Here is a 20,445-nt window from a genome sequence, read left to right as displayed (position 1 = left end):
AATGTTTAAAAAATTAAAAAAAAAAAGAATCAAATGGAAATGCGAAGGTAGTGAAAACAGTTTTTCAAACAACAGAATGAGCAACTTGCCCCGATACTAAAATTTAAAATATTTAACTACAGTAGTAGCCGAGGCACAAGTAATAGCAAAATGTAATGAAATATAGCAAAATGGAGATGCAAGAAACAAAAACACGCATATATGGAAGTTTGCTATATATTAGAGGTGGCATTAAAAATTTGTGGAGAAAGGGTGGATATTCAATATATGGGGATCACCTATGATTATTGATATACAAAGGGAAAATATTAGAAAATGTCAATGCACATAAAAAATACATTCTAGGTTTGTTAGAGTCTACGTATGAAAAGCAAAGCTTGAAAACATTTAGAAGAAAATACCAGAGAATGTCTTTATGATCTCTGGGTAGTGAATGATTCCTTAATTAAGATACAAAGAGTTTAAGTTACAAAGGAAAATATTGATAAATTCAAGCACACCACACAAGCACTTCTGTATCATAAAAATGTACTATAAGCCAGAAGAAAAGCCTAGAGTACGAGGCTCTTGACAGTGAATATAGCCAATAAGGGACTAGTGTCTGAAATATTTAAATAACTTCTACTTAACAGTAAACCGAAACCAAAGCTGTAGAAAAATGAAGAAAGGGTGTGAATGGGAAATTCTGCATCGTCAAAAACAAATGACAAAATTAACCTCATTACCAAAAAGATGCAAAAGAATACAAAGTGAGATATTTTATGTTCTTCGTATTGGGAAAAACTTTATAAGTTTTTAAATGCCAAATATTGGGGTGCCTAGGTGGCTTTAATTGATTAAGCATCTGATTCTTGAGTTTGGCTCAGGTCATGATCTCATGGTTTGTGAGTTCAAGCCCTGCATTGGACTCTGTGCTGACAGTGTGGAGCCTGCTTGGGATTCTGTCTCCCTCTCTTCTTGTCCCTCCCCTGCTTGCTTTCTCTCTCAAAATAAATTAAGATAAAATAAAATAAAATGCCGAATATTGACCTAGGTTTGTAAAAGCTAGAACCTTTTTGTGCTACAAACTGGGGTGAAAATTAGTATTCTCACTTTATTTTTTTTTAACGTTTATTTATTTTTGAGACAGAGAGAGACAGAGCATGAATGGGGGAGGGGCAGAGAGAGAGGGAGACACAGAATCGGAAGCAGGCTCCAGGCTCTGAGCCATCAGCACAGAGCCTGACGGGGGGCTCGAACTCACGGACCGCGAGATCATGACCTGAGCCGAAGTCGGACGCTTAACCGACTGAGCCACCCAGGTGCCCCATAGTATTCTCACTTTAAAGAGCAGTTTGTCAATATCTAGTAGCAGTGAAGCTATAAATGCCCACAACAGGGCGGTCCCACGCAGGTATATATCCCAGAGAAATACATGCAGATATGCCTAAGGTGGTTGTGTGAGATTGCTTATTGCAGAATCTTCAAAAACTTTAGGAAAATTGGTCAATAGAAAATAAAAAGAATTGATAAATTAATGGTGGTGTATTTATACATTGGGTTACTATGGAACCATAAAAACAAATAAATTAGAGTTGCATCTATCCACGTAGATATTTTCAAGAACATAGTGTCTATACAAATTTTAAAAATCAAGCTGTGGAAGATTATACACACTGTGATACCATTTACTTAGTTGTCTCTGCAGAGGGAGGCAGGGAAATAGGATTGAGGAGGATTGGCAGAGAGCATCCCCCATATTTGTAATGATAGATTTCTCAAAAATAAATCCAAAGAGAGGCACCTGGGTGGCTCAGTCAGCCGAGCGTCTGACTCTTGATCTCAGGGTTGTAAATTCAAGTCCCTCGTTGGGCTCCACACTGGGCATGAAGCCTACTTTAAACTAAGATAGATAGATAGATAGATAGATAGATAGATAGATAGATAGATAGATGCCTACTATAGATAGATTAGATAGATAAGATGGATGGATGATAGATAGATACCTACTATAGATAGATTAGATAGATAGATAAATAAGTGATAAATAAATCTGAAGAACACTTTAAGAAATGATGAAGCTTGCTGGTGTATGTATGAGTTTGTATCATTCTTTTATTGTGGGCTTAAAACATTTCATAATAAAATACTTGTAAGAACACAAAACAATTCAACCCTAAATATTGCTACTATGTTTTGAGTGCCCATCTCCAAAGTAGTACTTGCTTATTTTTTTTTTTATTTTTTTAAGGATTTTAATGTTTGGTTTTTTTTTTTTTTTTTAGTTTATTTATGCACAAATCTTAATCTGTATTCTGAAACTTGCTCTTAGGCCTGAGAATCTCCACATTTGTTTATTCCCTGAGCTCATCTAATTTGAAAAAAATAGGTCAGGCTAAAAAGATCCTAATCAAATATTAAAAAAATTAAATGGGGGGGTGCCTGGGTGACTCAGTTGGTTAAGCACCCAACTCTTGATTTTGGCTCAGGTCATGATCTCAGAGTTTGTGGGTTCAAGCCCCATGTCGGGCTCTGTACTGATGGCACAGAGCCTGCTTCTCTCTCTGTCTGCCCCTCCCTCCCTCTTAAAACAACAACAACAAACAAACTTTAGAAAAACATAAAAAAAATTAAATGAGAGAATTAAATATAAGATAAATGCATGGCAATATATGTCCTGTTCCAGCTTGGTTCCTGGTATGGGGCCAGGCCGACGGCGCACCCACTCACTCCGTGTCTTCCATAAGAACTGGGGACAGCAACGTTATTTCTCTGCATAAAAATTAAATTTGCAGCGGATTTGTTACTAGTTCACTCATCCCTGCTCCCCGTCTTTCAGGCAGCATCAAACTAATCACTCGTGACCCACTCACATATTAAGAACTTTTACTGTCATTTTGAAAGTACTCCGAGGTGATTGAGAAGGAAACCTCCTTCCCTTGGAAAGCTTATCAGGTCTCTTTATCCTAGAACAGCCTTAGAGAGTTGTTAAGTCTTCATGAATATTGAGCTCTGTGGTCAGTTTTTCTTGGAAAAGGAATATGGAGGTGGTTACATACAAAATCAAACAAAAAGCCATCCCAAAGCTTTTGAAAGCATTTCAGTGCCCTCTGTTGTTATCGGGGCACTTATTGAAATTCATGATTTAGGGAAGGGGATGAATGTGGCTCTTTTGCTCATTTATTTTTTGTGGATAATTTTTTTTTCAGACTTTGATTATATTTAAATACACAGTCATTTCTTTTGCACTGCAAAGCGTGCCCCAGCCAGAATGTCTGTCTTGCAGAAATTTGTAACTTGATATTCTAGTCAACTGCCAGCCACGGGGAACACAGATTTAAGTTAACTACTATTTAAAAAATTAATATATTTTTATTCTTCAGACACATGCTTCTCAGTCTTTAAGACACTAGTGTTTGAGTCGATATATCATCAAATGAATGTAATAAATTATCCTGCTATAAACTCCGGGGAAATTTTATTAATGTTTTTAATGTATCCTCATGTGGAATCAACATATGTTTTTTATATATTCATAAATTTATGGCTTCAAAAATCTCCAATTTCAGGGTGTTATGAATGTTGTAATGGATAGAAAATACATAATTGTGAAATGATGTTCTTGAATTTTCATATACTCCTGATAACCATTAGCTCTTGCATATAATAATTAGAATGAAATTAAAAACTTGGAAGCAATATTTCTGTAGCTCAGTTGCTGCAGGCCAAAGGAATTATTTCCAGAATAAGCTGGCAGGTTCCTGCTTGGGGAATTAGGACTCCAGTGTCCTTAACTTTAAAATAACTTGCATTTCATTTTATGCCTGTTTCATAAAGTGGTGATTCATTTTCATGCTAAATTGTAACCAAAGCCACATCAATAGAGACCAGTCAGCGAGTTTACTGTGTGCTAGGTAGAACATTAAAAATGTTGGCCAGATGGTTGGGTTAAAAAAAAAAAATATATATATATATGTGTATATATATATATATATACATATATATATAAAACTACTGATGTGTTAGGGGAATTGAGAGATAGTGTCCCTGCATCTTTATCTTTATACCCACATCCTGGTACATAGTACTTCCTGGTAAGAAGTTGCTGGAGAAGGATGAATCCAGAATGGTCCTTTATATTTTGAGAATTCATGCGGTAAAATGCTCTTTCCATACCATTTTGCTGCTGTTGTGGTGGGATTTGTAATGGAGATACACTGATGTTTCACATGTAGATTTTCAGGCTCACCAATTGGGGTACAAGTTCATGCCTCCTGGATGCTAGGCTTATAATCGGGACCGTGGGGTGTGGACCATGACTATATGGGCCACACAGCAGACCTGAGACACAATCATCAGCTGTTTTCACCTCATAGGCTCTTTCCTTTTAGTTTTAAACTTCTTCTAAAAGTAATTTTGTTTTTCATTTAAATGGCTGAAGTCAAGCAGTTGGGAAAAATGCATCTGGGATAATTTTTTTGAAGTTCCAAAACGCTTTTAGAGAAAACTCCATGCTTCCTAAGTTTTGACATTTTTTGTATATCAGTATTTAGATCAATTCAGATACTCTCTTAAAATGTATCTTTGCCATTTTCCTGCTCTCTGGAAATGAGAATTAAAAGCTTTTTAGGGTTCCAAGTCAGCATGGTTCAAAAGTTTTGGTTATCACTTCCCTAATCTATTAGCTGCTTTCCTCATTCGGGGCCTTTCCAAAATAAACAGAGTACTTTAAATTACCCTTTCACTTTTTCTGTAATTTATTTTCTTCTTTTTTTCCACACATAAAAAGCACAATGAAATAAGTTATGTAAGTACATGACCTTGTCCACTGGCATAGCTGTTGTCTCCCAGGAGAATGGCGTCACTTCCCCTCGACCAAGAGAGAGCCTTCTCCACCCTAATACTGTTTTCCCGCCAGCCTCCCAGTGTGGTGCTTCTTGAATATTTAAAGTTTGATGTAGCCTCACTGAAGGTTTAATAAATTTCAGAGCCATATACCTGTGACAAGACACACAAAAAAAGGATATAGGAAGTGTTACAAAATACCAAGACTGGATCAGCCTTTTACAGTAACATCTGGGAAGATGTTCTCATCCCAAAGTCATGAGAATTACATTAAAAAGGGGCAACTAATCGGATACCTTGTCTGCCTTCAAGTTCAGAAATTTAACTATCATGTAGATAATGCTTTCGGAGGCAGCTATGATGCTTTTATTTTTTCACCCCCAGACTTCCTCCCATACGCCTTCTCACTTCCATTAGGGGTACATTCTGCAAATGCAACAGAAAGGAACGTGAATATGATATGAGACATAAGTGGGGAAGGGGCAGTTTGAGAAGGATGGCAAAGGAAGGAAAAGTGAAAAGCGGGATCAAAAATCAGGAGACATAATAAAATACAAAATAATCACTACGTGAAAAGCAAATGAGTCAGGGGGAGGGTGGATATGTAAAACCTCATAAAATTGTACACCGCCCCCCCCCCTCCAAAGTGAATTTCACTGTATGTAAATTTAAAAACTACAGGGGGGAAAGGAGGCAGCATAAATAACCGTGAAAGGTAATGTTTGTACTACAATATGGATATACTTAATGCTGAGTTGTATACCTAAAAATGGTTAAGATGTAAATTTGTGTTATGTGGATTTTACCACAGTTAAGAAAATTTTAAATTCAAAACTATAAAAAGTGTAATGTCTGCATAATGGACTTTTATGTAGTTATTAAAAGATTTTCTTCAAAGAATTCGTAGTCAAGTGGGAGGAATGTTTGCTATCTTAGATCAAAACTAATCCAAAGTTGAATTAGTAGTATGCTTTCACATCTGTCAGTAAATCATGCAGAAATACTGGATGATTGGATGCCAAAATATGGAGAGTGTAAATCTTGGTGATGGGATTTGGAAAGATCGATTATCCTCCTTTATACTTCTTGGCATGTTATTAGTGTTCACTTACTCTTTTTGTAATCAATAAAAATAGAATCGTCAGCGTGTGCCATGAATTGGATATTGCTGAAACAGATTGTGAATCATTTCGTATAGGCTCTTATTTAAGCCATACCAGCAAAAAATCAGATCCACTTGGTAAAGATTTCTCTTCTTCTAGGGCTAAATATTTTAAAACAATTGAAATAGTATCAGTTGACTTTTAACACAAGGTGATGAGTGAAGCCTGTGGTTGGCTTTCTTTGCTGCAAATCTGCCATTGAACTGACCAGGAATACCAAAGGTAAAAACACGTAATTGAAAAATTGGGAGAGGTGCCATTAGTGGATCGGATAACTTTAAGGAGTTAATATAAACTATAGACCAGCGAGCTCTGACTGGGGAAAGTTCCTGCCACAGGGAACTCCAAACATCCAAGGAAAAATCTGCTCAGAGAATGAGTGGCAAAGTTCTAGAACCAGTGGCTGGAGGGGAGGATATGGTACGCGGTGAGCCTTTCTAGAGGATTCTCAAACCTGTATGTGACTTCAGACCCTACGGTACTGGTTTCCCGACAAAGCCCCCGGACCCTATTTCGTAGTATCCATTTAGTAAGGCCAGTAGTCGAAATCAGAAGTGGAGGCATCGCCTCAAGCAGATTTCTCACCGAGATCACCGTATTGATTGGAGAAGGAGGTCACGGAATGCATAGCTGACTGAGGTTGCTTCAGTGAGTGAGGGGCATGGTGCCCAAATGCTTCTACCCGTAGTTCCCCTTCTTTTTCACAGAAAAAAAAAACCCAGAAGTATGCACACACGTTTATTTCAGTGGTCATATGGATCCCAGAGAAAAAACTGCACATAAGTAATATCATGACATTAATTCAGCTCAAGAATTCACTCTCTTTAAAGTGACACTTTCATGGAACTTTTTTGCCCTCCTGATTTCTGAAAGTTATTTGTTAGAATTTAAACTTTGAATCTCTGAAGTGACACGAACAATAAAAGTTTTATCGGTATCACCTTGTATTTATTGTTCTTCCTTCCTTCCTCCCTCCCCTCCCTCCCTCCCTTCCTCCCTCCCTCCCTCCCTTCCTTCCTTCTCCGTCCTTCTTTCCTTTCCTTTCCTTTCCTTTCCTTTCCTTTCCTTTCCTTTCCTTTCCTTTTCTTTTTTTTTCTTTCCTTTCCTTTTCTCTTCTTTCCTTTTCTTTCCTTTTCTCTTTTTCTCCCTTCCCTTCCCTTCCCTTCCCTTCCCTTCCCTTCCCTTCCCTTCCCTTCCCTTCCCCTCCCCTCCCCCCCTCCCTCTCTTCCTTCCTTCTCTGTCCTTCTTTTCTTTTTCTTTTTCTTTTTTCTTTCCTTTCCTTTCCTTTTCTTTTCTCTTCTTTTCTTTCCTTTTCTCTTTTTCTCCCTTCCCTTCCCTTCCCTTCCCTTTTTTCTTTTGTGCTGCTTGCCACTTCTATGAAATCATTTCTTTGTCCCCTTTTTTCCTCTAGGAATTGCGAAGGGCAGAATATTCGATACAAGACGTGCAGCAACCATGTAAGTTCTATAACAAAAATATATAATCCAATAAAATAAGTTCATGTTTTAAGTTAGAATATTATAATGCGTACTATAAAGCTAATGGCTTCTTGGTACCCTTTGTGGAAAATTTAAGTATTTTTTAATTGACAACAGATTTTTGTATATCTCGTGCTTTCCATTTCTACTACCTTTTGAGGCTATTTCAAATGTATAAACTTATTTGGCAAGTATTTAATAATTTCTGAATTTATCGAAACAATACCTAATACCTGTAAAACACCTTCAAAGTTCAAAGTGCTTTTAGGTACGGTATGTCATTGGACCTTCACACTGTCTCTGAGATGTAGGCAGATGAGGTGTGGTTATTTCTTTTTTGCAAATGAGGGGCCTGGGGCTGAGAGAAGTAAAATTATTTTCCAAGGGTCTCAAAGGAAGAGCACAGACTTGAACCGGTCTCTGCTTCCTTTCCCTGCTCCAAACCACCTGTCCCGCCCACTGCAAAATGTGTTAAGAGCGCTCTATAGGTGATGCAAGAAAATCCCACATAGGGATGGGTTTAGAAACCTCACTCTTATTCTACAACGCTGAGCACTTAAAAACAAAATGCAAACATTTTGCTTGACAGATCTGAAAATGCAAAATAGATACCAGAGGAACCAATCCTATTTCCACTTAAAACATTTCCCTTGTTAGTGATATATACCCAAATCAAAATGAAGGGAAATAAAAGGAAACTATGAGAATATGGAAATCTAAGTGAGATTTAGATTTTCTGTAAGTCCATTTTCCTCCGTTGGTTGTGATTAATTTATTTAAAAAATTTTACTCACTGGGGCTTTGTCCCTGTCTCTCTCTTCTCTGTCCTGGGCCAGTGTGAGACAGAAGTCCTGTCTGAGTGCTTGTCTTCCGCAGACCAAAACTTTTCCTGGGGGAGCAGCCCTGGGCACACAGTGTGAGTGAGACCTTCTGACTGCGGGGCTCAGCCATGTGGCGGTTTTTATCAGTGACCAAGCAGAAGTGTTTTTCTTTCTCTTACAACTGGTTTCAAATTTAAGTGAGAAACATGGGCACTTATTTATTGGGCAAACTCCAATATCACTCAGGCCTTGGGCGGCCAGATTGGTGTCCATTATATCCTCAGAGAAATTTTGGGTGACAAAGCAAATAGATTTCACATGTCCTACGACCAGATAGGGGTCCAAGGAACCGGGACACACACGTGTGCATGATGCTTAATTCAATGAGCTGAGGTCCAGGTTGGGGCACCAAAGGCAGAGAGATTGACCTCGGCACAAAGGTGGGCACGTGGGTGCAAACCCAGTCTAGGATTGTCTCCTATACAAGCATGTGAATTCATTAACAACCTCAGGGTTTTATCTAAGAGGCGGTTAGGTCTACTGCCTTTTGCCTGGGTGCCTATGTTTTTAAATTGTTTTTTGTATTTAGGGGTTTTTTTTGAGAGAGAGAGAGAGAGAGAGAGAGAGAGAATCTTAAGTAGGCTCTACACTAAGCGCAGAGGCCGATGTGGGGCTCAATCCTGCAGCCCTGGGATCATGACATGATCTCAAATCAAGTGTTGGGCGCTCAACCAACTGAGCCATCTAGGCGCCCCTAGGAGAATTCATTTTAAACGCCCAGATCAAGGTGTTGCAGTTTGAGATTTCATTCTTGGGTCTCTGCGTGCGTGCGTGTCTGTGTGTGCTCTGTGCTCTCGCGAATTCCAAGAAGGCATCTTCTTCAACACAAGTGTTACGAAGGTCTGGGAGTGTCGGTCATACAATGTGGGCACACAACGTAATCTACTACAGCCTACCACATATCAGGTACAAGGGCTAGGACTTTGGTGCACTCGAGTGAAGATCCCATGCCCCTGAGGCTCCGTGGGACTTGGGGGGTCCCTGTGGTCTCTAACTGAGGGCCCCTCTGGGAGGATCCTGCAGGAACCTTTACCACCTTCTAGGCTGGGGAGAAATACATGTGTAGAAGGTGGTGACCAGCAGAGAGGAGAGCAGTGTCAATGTTGCTCCTTGTCGTTCTCAGCGTTGGAGTCCTTACAGAGATTTCATAAGAATGTGGTGTTAATCTCCATGCCTGCCATTGCAAGCTCAGAGTTTTTCACCGAATTCCTTTTAGGCAAGGAAGGGGGGTTGTGGCAGGTCCTTCACGGCCGTGGGGTGCAGTCGTGCATGCTCAAGTCCTCCTGCAGACCACAGGGGGTCTGTGCAGCCCCAGCTGCTGGGGATCTCTAAGGAGTCTGTTCCTTCGCAGGAGAGATATACAGTACGTTCCTGGGAATATACATGGAAACGTCACAAGGAGGTCAAGTGCCATAAATGAAGTAACCCCGTGAACTCGGGGCACAAAGATAGTCCCATCTTTTCTGGAGTTGCTTCCTGCTTTATTTTTTTTTTTTTTATGTTTATTTATTTATTTTGAGAGAGACGGTGAGAGCACCAGTAGGGAAGAGGCAGAGAGAGGGAGAGACGGAATCCCGAGCAGGCTCCGTGCTGTCAGCGCAGAGCCCAGTGTGGGGCGCGATCCCATGAACTGTGAGATCGTGACCTGAGCCGAAATCAAGAGTTGGATGCTTGACTGCCCCAACCACTCAGGTGCCCTGCCTCCTGCTTTGTTAATTGGGGTTTAGACTCTCCCTTTTGAAATCGCCACCTCTGTGTTGCGCAGGGTGGTGCAGAGGGCAGGAGGGGGACCAGTCTGTGACCTACCTCCAGGAGAGAGGGAACCGGGCTCCCATCAGTGCACCCCAGCTTCTCGCTGTCATTCAGTGTCCCGGCTGAAGGCCGGCCATGCTGGCACCGCAGCCAGTGGCTTCCCGTGTCCCTGGAGATGGGGCCCGTCACCCGCTTTTCTGAAGGAAGCTGCCTTTTGTGATTCCATGATGAAGCCCTCTTATGAGGGAGATTTGCCTTGTGGTTCAGAGATGTCCACACCTATAGCTCTGGTGCCTGAGAGCCTATCCCATCGGGCTGCGAGACCTCCCATTCCCACCGGAGGGACCTCACCATCTCAGTGATCAGGGAAGCCTACTCCATGGGCGATCAGAGGTCACTGCCAGTGAGCCCCAGGGACCTACTGTTCCATCCCATCCCGGAGATGGCTTGTACTTCTGTTCCTCCTTGTCTGAAGCCTCAAGCTCTCAGCCTCAGAACCACAGAGTTTGTCATCTATGTGTACAAGCTTTTTAACTGTTAGCAAAAATCACTAATAATGATAATGATAATAATAATAATAATAATAATAATAATAATAGATCACACTTATTAAGTACTTCCTAAGTGCAGGCATTACTCTAAGTGCCTGACCACGAACAAACCCATGATAGTCCTCATGGCATCTCTACAAAGTAGGTATTATTTTTATATCCACTCATACACAGGAGGAGATTTAGGTAACCTGCCCAAGGTCACAGAGCTGAATTGAACCCCAGGCAGTCCACCCCCAGGCTCTGGAGTGCCAGCGTTAAGCACTCTGCTACACCAGCCTGCCTCTTGGAAAGGAGCCTGAAAGGTCTTGAGCTTTGTTAGGGGATGGGATAACACTACAGACGGTGGTTTAAGACATGGCTGCTTTTCCCGACCCACTAACACATGACTGACTGGCAGGGGCACTTGCCAGAACGTTCCCCTTTCAGACACCGTTACAGAAGCTGCAGGAGAGACCTCCTGAAGATTCACAGTCGACCAGGGACAGAGATCAGGGAACAGCAGAGAAAGGACGAGGAGAAGCAACTGAGGGAAGTCATGGAAATGAAGCCCTCCGTGGCATGAGCTTTCCACTTCAGTGGCCCAGGGGGTCCCCGGCACAGGGGAGGATCTGGCTTGATGCAGACGGACCCCGACAGCCGCGTTCCTGACTTGTGCCCACTTCAGTAGAAGATACCTGAGAACGACAGGCTCCAGGCACTCGAAGATCGAATATCCTTTCGTTATGAAGTGTGGATGCATTCGGCACACACATCAGAGGCCCTAGAAGGAGAGATTCCACTCCCCGTGTACAGGAACAGGAGGCATGGCCAGGAAATGAGGACCACACTGCTCCCCCCTGAAAAATCAGGCTGTGGTTCTGCGGCTCTCCCTGGCTTCGTTCTGTCAGGGAACATGGTGCTTTGGGCTGAGGGCCTGTAGGATTAGGGGAGCATCCCCTAATCCCAGCTACCTGCTGTCTTCATAGATAACCCTCCAGTCGTGATCAGCAAAGACCCTCACAGCCAGGGCCAGGCCCCTGGGGCCTCGGGAGAGAGTTTTCCTTATCAGGCATATCCCAGAGCCAGTGGAGACTGTCCAAAGGAAGTCATATGCGTCAGCAAGGAGTTCTAATACTTGAATTTGACTACTCGTTTTTTATACCAGGGTGTATGGTACCAAAGGCAATGCTGGAAGAGGGCAAAGGGAAAATACCTTCAAAAATGAGTCTATCATAATTGGGTGAGAGTGGTTTTGCAAGCATGAGCGCATTTTTCTGTGAGCGCAGATGGGGAGAAATGGTTAACTCTGCACCGTGGGGTCCCTGGTGGCTTTCTAGACGAGGCAACATTTTTTTGTTATTAAAATTTTTTTTTAACGTTTATTTATTTTTGAGACAGAGAGAGACAGAGCATGAACAGGGGAGGGGCAGAGAGAGAGGGAGACACAGAATCGGAAGCAGGCTCCAGGCTCTGAGCCATCAGCCCAGAGCCCGACGCGGGGCTCGAACTCACGGACCGCGAGATGGTGACCTGAGCTGAAGTCGGACGCTTAACCGACTGAGCCACCCAGGTGCCCCTAGAAGAGGCAACATTTTTTTTTTATTAAATTTTTTTTTAACGTTTATTTATTTTTGAGACAGAGACAGAGCATGAATGGGGGAGGGTCAGAGAGAGGGAGACAAAGAATCTGAAACCGGCTCCAGGCTCGGAGCCATCAGCCCAGAGCCCAACGCGGGGCTCAAACTCACGGACCGCGAGATCCTGACCTGAGCTGAAGTCGGACGCTCAACCGACTGAGCCACCCAGGCGCCCCTAGAAGAGGCAACATTTGATGTGACCCTCGAGAGACTCTTCATACCATGGGTCCTATGGATGGCTAATTTCTGGCGGTTTCCCCTTAGAGGTGTTCTTTGCTTTCTATTGTCGCGGCTCCTACCCCCGTCCATCGGCCATCACACCGGCCCTCCTAAAATGCCATGTTTTCTGTGCCAGTCCCCTCCGTGAATCCTTATTGCTTTTAATTCCCCTCACTTGCTTTCAGGGACCTCCGGAAGCTGGTTAGACTTTTCCGTATGGAGCTCGTCACTTCTACCCTCACTGGACAAGTCCGTTCCCTGTCTCTCATAGCCACTAAATGTATTTCTGCTGTTTCTCTGTCGCTTTTGTAGTTTCCTGCGTGTTGTCCCGTTGACATCATGCCGTCCCTTAAATCTCATCTGAAATATCGTTTTTCCATGACGCGTCATTTGCTAACTGTGGCTTTTTATAATGGTCACTCGCAGTAATTTATTTCCGGGCTGGAAATTTTGGCATCGGTTATATAACAGGATCCCCAAATTTACCTCCTAGTACAGCTAGTACAGCTTGGATATGAAGACAAAATAAAATTTTAAAATTTGCTTACAACAGAAATCGCATTTCCCCTAAGTCCCTGCTCACTGGTTATCTGGGAAGAATTACCTAAATATATAATCCAAATTAAAGCTTGGTTCAGTCCTATTATATAAATCATCCCCTAGGTAATGGTCTATCTCTTTTGCATAAAAATGCTGTGTGTCTTAGGTAATCTCCCTGTCTTGGCATTTCTCCCTCAGTTGCCCATGAGAATGGTTTATGTATTTTCATAGCTTTAGGAGGGAGAAGAAATCTCTGTCTTTAGGATGGTCCTTGAATGGGTGCTAGTTGTTACCCGTTTTTTTTTTTTTTTTTTTTTTTTTTTCAACGTTTATTTATTTTTGGGACAGAGAGAGACAGAGCATGAACGGGGGAGGGACAGAGAGAGAGGGAGACACAGAATCGGAAACAGGCTCCAGGCTCCGAGCCATCAGCCCAGAGCCTGACGCGGGGCTCGAACTCACGGACCGTGAGATCGTGACCTGGCTGAAGTCGGACGCTCAACCGACTGCGCCACCCAGGCGCCCTAGTTGTTACCCGTTTTGTCCTCCTTCCTCTCCTTCTTCCTCTTCTCCTCCTAATCTCTGTCCTCCTCCTCCTTCTCCTTTTCTGTGCTTTTCAGTCTGGCTGCCTACTCCTGTTTGAGTCCAGTCTTCCCAATGTAGGATCTCTTCTTTACTTATTCCACTCAGTCAAGTTTTCATTTAACACTTGGACAACAATTTTATTGCTTTCATTGCAAAGCTGTACTTATGAATCTATAAATACAAACAATGCACCAGTGTATTTCATGCATGTGGATGCTACATCTCCAAGATTACAAGCTCTCTAAATGACAACGGTGGGTTATTGTTTTATGTTGTCCATGGTATGTAACGTATGCAAAACCCATAAAGTATACTTAATAAACGTGTTATCTTAACTGATAGGGAGAAATGCTTCTTAGGGAAATCCCTAAGAATGGTTAGCATTCAAGCTTCCTAAAGGTCAGCTAAACTACTGAAGACACAAGAATCCCTACATTGTCTTGCACCAGGGCAGGGAACCCAGCTGAAGCCGACCAGACAGGCTTACTGTGGACACTGGAAGAATGCCAAGTAAAAGGAAGCATTTAATGTAAATCATCAATGTCTCCCAAGATTACCAGAAAGTGGTATCATATAATGGAATGCTTGTTACGTTGGGAATCAGTCTCGGCCGTGTCATATTCTAGCTGTGTGTCTTTGGACTAGTGACCGAAGACTTCTTAGATCACAGTTGTCTCCATTTCTAAAATGAAGGAAATGATAATTCTGACCCACCTCCGTCAAAGGGTGGTGGTAAAGAAAGAATGTGAGTGATGATCCCTGATAAACTAGAGAGCGCGATGCAGGTACAAGGGTGTCTTTCTACATCAGGATCGTCATTTGCCAGGAACGGAGGCCACTCTAATTAGCTCAAGAAAAATGGGATTCACTGGATGGATGTGCGGATATTTACTGGAATTTGGGTATCAGCACACCTTGAGGGCCTGGCCCCAGGAATCAGACAGTGAGAAACCCAGGTTATGTACTCCTGGTGAAATACCTGGTTTGTCAGCCTTCCTTCTTTCGTGTCTGGTGCATTCTTCTTTGCTGTGGGAACTGGCTGGCTTCACTTCAGCAGGCATCTCATGAAAGAGACGGCTAGCCCCGCCCCACAGCCATGGGAGTCCTCAGCTCTGGCTCTTCTGTTGCCATCCCAAATTCCTGGCCTGGACCAGGTGTTTGCCTCCGATAATCAGCTGTGGCCAAGGAGGCTGGGTCCCTTGTCCGAACCTGGTCACCCTTTCAGCGAGGACTAACTGTAGGCTGGCATCTTAGGCTGTCTGTTAATTAAGCCTTGTTGATTTTGGGAAACTTCATTGGTTTATGGTGTCGAAGGCAGTCAGGAGTCAGACAGCAAGAAATTTCAGTCCCTAAAGCATGCTTGCCACACCAGTGAGCCTAATGCAAGGGAAATCGTTTTCACTCTGCTCTCTTACATCCTTTGGCATGGGTTTCAAAGAGTCAGATACAGAGAAGACTGGCCATGGTTAGGGAGAAGGGAGGCCATATAATTTTATCAACTGATTATCTTCCTTGGGGCCAGCTAGAAAACACATTTCAAGAGAGAAAGGTCAACCGCGTCCAGTCTTCAGTTTGACTCTTCCATCCATGTGACCTGTGTTTAGGTTTAATCTTGCTGAAACAGGAAAAATGTGGATACCCTACATCCCAGGATTTTGGAATGATTCACAGCAAACTAATACAACTAAGCCCAGGGGAAGTTTATTTATTATATTTTATTTATTCCCTACCTACTTCCAAAAAGGACTTGAAGCAGATTATGAAGGCCAAAGGCATAAACACCGTAAGACACAAAAGTCAAGTAGTAAAAAGGGGAGAAATGAAAGAAGTCATATTTTAAGATCCTGCCTGATAACTTATTAATAACTGTTTGTAGAAAAAATAAAGTTAGGTTTCTACCTTATACCGTCCATCAAAGGAAATTCCAGACGTAACAAAGAGTTAAATATCATTGCTAAACTAGAAAGGAACCAGAAACGTGCATTTCAGTATCTATCTGTTCTTAGGTGGGGGGTGGGAAGCATTTCTGAACTCATGAATGAGGGAAGAAGATGTAGAGGGAAATATTAATAGAACTGACTACATGAGACATAGAGTTTCTTGACTTACAAAGCACCAAAACCAAAATCAAATGGGAAAAATATTTCCAGTATAAAATGATGGAGTTGATAACCTCATCAGGAAAGTTGATAGTTTTGTCTGTTAAAAATAATAAAAAGGCAAACATCCCACTAGACAAATGAAGGCGAGAAAACAAGAAATGTTTGAAGAATGGATACAAAAGGCAAATAAACATGAAAGCTATCAGACCTAAATAATGAGAGGAAATGCAAATTCAAGCAATGAAATGCTATTGAACACGGACGATTGGAAAATGTTTAGAAAATGACAATATCCAAGCTGAGAAGAGAGACAGAGAAAAAGGGAATTTATGGATCCTGGTGATAATAAGGAGGGAAATTCCTGGAGGGCAATTTGGCCATATTTTGAAAAGCTCATGAAACACACCCTTTTTCTCAGAAATTTTATTTCCAGAAGTTGGTTTCTGGGGAATCATCAAGGATTTGTGTAAAGATTTAGGTACCAGAAACTTTGTTGTTTATGTTTTTTTTTTCCATAAAAACTATTTGTCAAAAGTTTTTATAAGGGCCATTGATTACTTTTGTAACAAGAAAAAAATATATAAAATAATGCCTTTCTGTGTCTGTTCTTTTTTAACTGGGAAAATTAGTATAGGATTAATTAATTCCCATCAATTGGGAAGTTTATGCTCAGCTTTGAAGATTAAAGTAACATTTTTTCAGCCAGCATCTGGCTTTGGAAATAGCAGATGGGAGGGATTAGTAATTAAGTAAAAAAGATTTCTGAGTCATCAAGCCTTGCCCAGACACTTTTTACTATTATTATCAGAGCTCCCCGGAGCATTTACTTAGAATTTCCTTGCTGTTGTTGTAGACAGAAATTGAAAAGCCTGTGTTTATCTTTCCATCGTAGATCCATTTGAAGGCAGGCACCAGGTTCTAGAGAAGAGCAGTGACTGCCCACCCCTTGCCTCCTTCCCCCCAAAAGGGAAGAAAGGCACATGAATTAAACGACAATCACAACAAGCAGAAACAAAGAAACAAACACAAATTCTCACAAAACACAAGGCTTTGGGGGCCAGTTAAAGTAAGGGCCAAGTAATCCTTCATGCTGAAATGGTTCTTGAGGGCACGGATGATAATTAATGTTCCCTATAAAGACCTTGAGTCACCTGGAAGAATTAAAAGCGTTACGCGTCCCTTGTTTCAAGAAGAAGATGACCGTGTAACGCGTTTAAAAACTTATACCCGAGGTGGTTAAAACAGAGCAAAATTTGGCATTTAAATATGATGGGCTTTAATTATTTGGGGGAAAAAATACCTGGGTGGAAGAGTGATCAGAATAAATATTGTCTTCATTATCACGGAGCTCCTAGTAGAACTCCACAGCTATAGATTCGGTCTTGAGTTTGAAAGGACAATGGAAGAAATGACGGGACTCCAAGGTGAGAGGCACATGGTGGGATCTGGGCTCGTGAGATCTCTTGGAAACTTGTTCAGCCCCCTGTTGGCTTATCTCCCTGACTGATGTGCACGTGGCCTTTCTTCTCTGCTTCCAGGACTGCCCTCCTGATGCAGAAGACTTCAGAGCCCAGCAGTGCTCCGCCTACAATGACGTCCAGTATCAGGGGCGTTATTATGAATGGCTTCCACGATACAACGATCCTGCTGCCCCCTGCGCGCTCAAGTGTCACGCACGGGGACAGAACTTGGTAGTGGAGCTGGCACCCAAGGTACTGGATGGAACTCGCTGCAACACGGACTCTCTGGACATGTGTATCAGCGGTATTTGCCAGGTAAGCCACACCTGCTGCCAGGAGGGGCCACGCCCACTCTCAAGACGGAGACTCGTTTCTTTACTTTTGTTCATGCAGGTGGAATAGTGTCTTTGATAATTTTCACGCAAAAAATATTTTAGAGAGGATTACTTGCCTTTAAATTATGTGGTACTTATTGAAAAGAGTGTAGACCTTGTCCACGTAGAATCAAAAGATTGCAATATATGACATCTTACAACTCCTCTAGGTCAGTGGTTTCTCCAACTAGAAAATTCGTCAGAATCACCCTGAAGAACTTGTTAAAACACAGGGTGCTGGGCCCCTGCCCAGAGTTTCTGAGCCAGTAGTTCTGGGCTGGAGCCTGATAATTTGCATTTCTAATAAGTTCACAGGGAGATGCTGATGATGCTGGTCCAGGGATCCCATGTTGAGAACCTTTACCTTGGAAGGGTAACCTCGGTAGGTTCTTAGAGCCTTTTAACTCATTGTTTTCTTAAAGTTAATTTATTGTCAGGGCACCTGGATGGCTCAGTCGGTTGAGCGTCCGACTTCAGCTCAGGTCATGATCTCACGGTCTGTGAGTTCGAGCCCCACGTCGGGCTCTGTGCTGACAGCTCAGAGCCTGGAGCCTGCTTCCCATTTTGTGTCTCCCTCTCTCTCTGCCCCTCCCCCGCTCATGCTCTGTCTCTCTCTCTCTCTCTCTCTCTCTCTCTCTCTCTCTCTGTCAAAAATAAATAAACATTAAAAAAATTTTTTTAAGTTAATTTATTGCCTTGGGTCTTTGGGAGCGTGATTTATCTCCTGCAAATTTAGCATGAATGCATTCCAGCAGGTTTTTCAGAGTAGAGTTTGCAAAGCTGTGATGCATGGAACTGACACCTATCCCCTCCTCGGCTTCCAGGCTGTTCCCTTAATCTCTGGAAAAATATTTTAAAATAATGCACGTGCAGTATTCCATCTACCCTATTATGTTGGTAACAAAAACAGTATTAATAACAGCAAATGAGCAGCCTAACCACCCACCAAGTGTAGACACTACCAGCCCTCTCAGACATCACAGAGACCACCCATGATCGTGCCATTCAAAGTAGCTTCTCTTTCCTCCATCCGCTTATCTAGAAACTGGCCTCCGCAAAATTTGGAGTCGTTCCTGATTCTCCTCTTCCAACACACGCATCTCACCCGTTGTCATTCTGCCTTCAATGTCTTGTTTTGAATCTGCCATCACTGCCTGCATGACTTCTTTCTTAGTCTAAGCCTCTGTCACCTCTGACCTCAGCCATCACCGGCCTTCTCTCCTGATCTCCCAGCTTCTACCACAGTCCCCCTCAGGTCCATTATCCACACAGCAGCCCAAGTGATTGCTTTGAAAGGTAAGACAGAGTTTCATTTTAAGAACTTGCCACTCACCGACTGAAATCCCTCAATGACTTATCATTGCATTGATGTTGAAATCCATGATCCTGGCTTGCCTTTTTGTTAGGGAGTACATTTATTTTCACGAGAGATGTTGGCCTGCGGTTTTCTTCTAACATCTTTGTCTGGTTTTGGCATTCATGGTAACGCTATCCACATAGGATGAGTTAAAAAGTACTCTCTCTTCTTCTGTTTTCTGGAAGAGATTGTAGAGATTTGGTATAATTTCTTTCTTAAATTCTTGGTGGAATTCACCAATAAACCCATCTGTGCCTGGTGCTTTTTGCTTTAGAAGGCTATTAATTATCGCTTAAATATCTTTGATAGATAGAGACTCATTCAGATTGTCTTTTTCTCCTTGTGTGAGTTTTGGCTGATTGTGTCTTTCAAGGAATTGGTCCGTGTTATCTAGGTTAACAAACTTGTAGGCAAAGAATTGTTTATAATATTTCTTTATTATCTTTTAATTTTTTTCAAGTTTAGTTTTTTATTCTGAGAGAGAAACAGAGAGAGCAAGTGGGGGAGGGGCAGAGAAAGGGGGAGACAGAATCCCAAGCAGGCTCTGTACTGTCAGCGCAAAGCCCGATGCGGGACTCAAACTCACAAACTGTGAGATCATGACCTGAGCTGAAATCAAGACTGGGATGCTTAACTGACTGAGCCACCCAAGCACCCCTCTTTATTATCTTTTCAATATCCATGAGATCTGTAGTGATGTCCCCTCTTACATTTCTTCCAAGAGTAATTTGTATCTTCTCTTTTTTCTTAGTTAGCCTTGTTAGAGATTTATGAATTTATTGATCTTTTTAAAAACCAACTTTTGGCTTCATTGATTTTCTTTATTGATTTCCTGTTTTCAATTTCACTGATTTCTGCCCCTAGTCTTTGTTATTTCTCTTCTTATGATTATTTTGGATTTAATTTGTTCTTCATCTAATTGCCTAAGGTGGAAGCTTAGATGACTGATTATAGATTTTTCTTTTTTTCTTATATATGCATGAAATGCTATAAATTTCCCTGTAAGCACTGCTTTTACTGTATCCCACATATTTTGGTAAATATTAATTTCATTTTCCTCAAAATATCTTAAAATTTCTCTTGATGTCTCCTTTGACTCATGTTGTTTAGAAGTAAGTTGTTTAATATCCAAGTATTTTGGAATTTTCCAGCTGTATTTCTGATAATTGATTTCTAGTTTAATTCCAATGTGGTCTGAGAGTAGATGGTGTATGATTCCATTTTTTTTTTTTTTTAAGATTTGTTAAGGTGTGTTTTATGTTCCAGAATGTGGTCTGTCTTGATGAATGTTCCATGTGAACTTAAGAAGAACGTGTATCTTGTAGTTCTTAGAAATAGTCAAGAGATGGGGCGCCTGGGTGGCTTAGTCGGTTGAGCGTCCGACTTCGGCTCAGGTCATGATCTCACGATCCATGAGTTCAAGCCCCGTGTCGGGCTCTGTGCTGACAGCTTGGAGCCTGGAGCCTGTTTCAGATTCTGTGTCTCCCTCTCTCTGACCCTCCCCCGTTCATGCTCTGTCTCCCTCTGTCTCAAAAATAAA

At 41.9% G+C, this 20,445-nt stretch overlaps 1 protein-coding gene across 1 annotated transcript in view; it reads left to right on the top strand.

The window, feature by feature from the left end:
• Positions 1 to 20,445, top strand: part of ADAMTSL3 (ADAMTS like 3) — a 347,575-nt gene that overhangs the window by 123,847 nt on the left and 203,283 nt on the right. Inside the window, exons 5-6 of the mRNA XM_042940846.1 lie at positions 7,399 to 7,444; positions 17,253 to 17,489. Of these exons, the coding sequence (XP_042796780.1) occupies positions 7,399 to 7,444; positions 17,253 to 17,489 (283 nt within the window). The remainder of the gene's footprint in view (positions 1 to 7,398; positions 7,445 to 17,252; positions 17,490 to 20,445) is intronic.

This window comes from Panthera leo, chromosome B3 (genome assembly GCF_018350215.1).
Source record: "Panthera leo isolate Ple1 chromosome B3, P.leo_Ple1_pat1.1, whole genome shotgun sequence".
NCBI classification, from domain to species: Eukaryota; Metazoa; Chordata; class Mammalia; order Carnivora; family Felidae; genus Panthera; species Panthera leo.
Note: the sequence above shows the minus strand (reverse complement) of the source record. Positions and strands in the feature narration are given on the sequence as shown.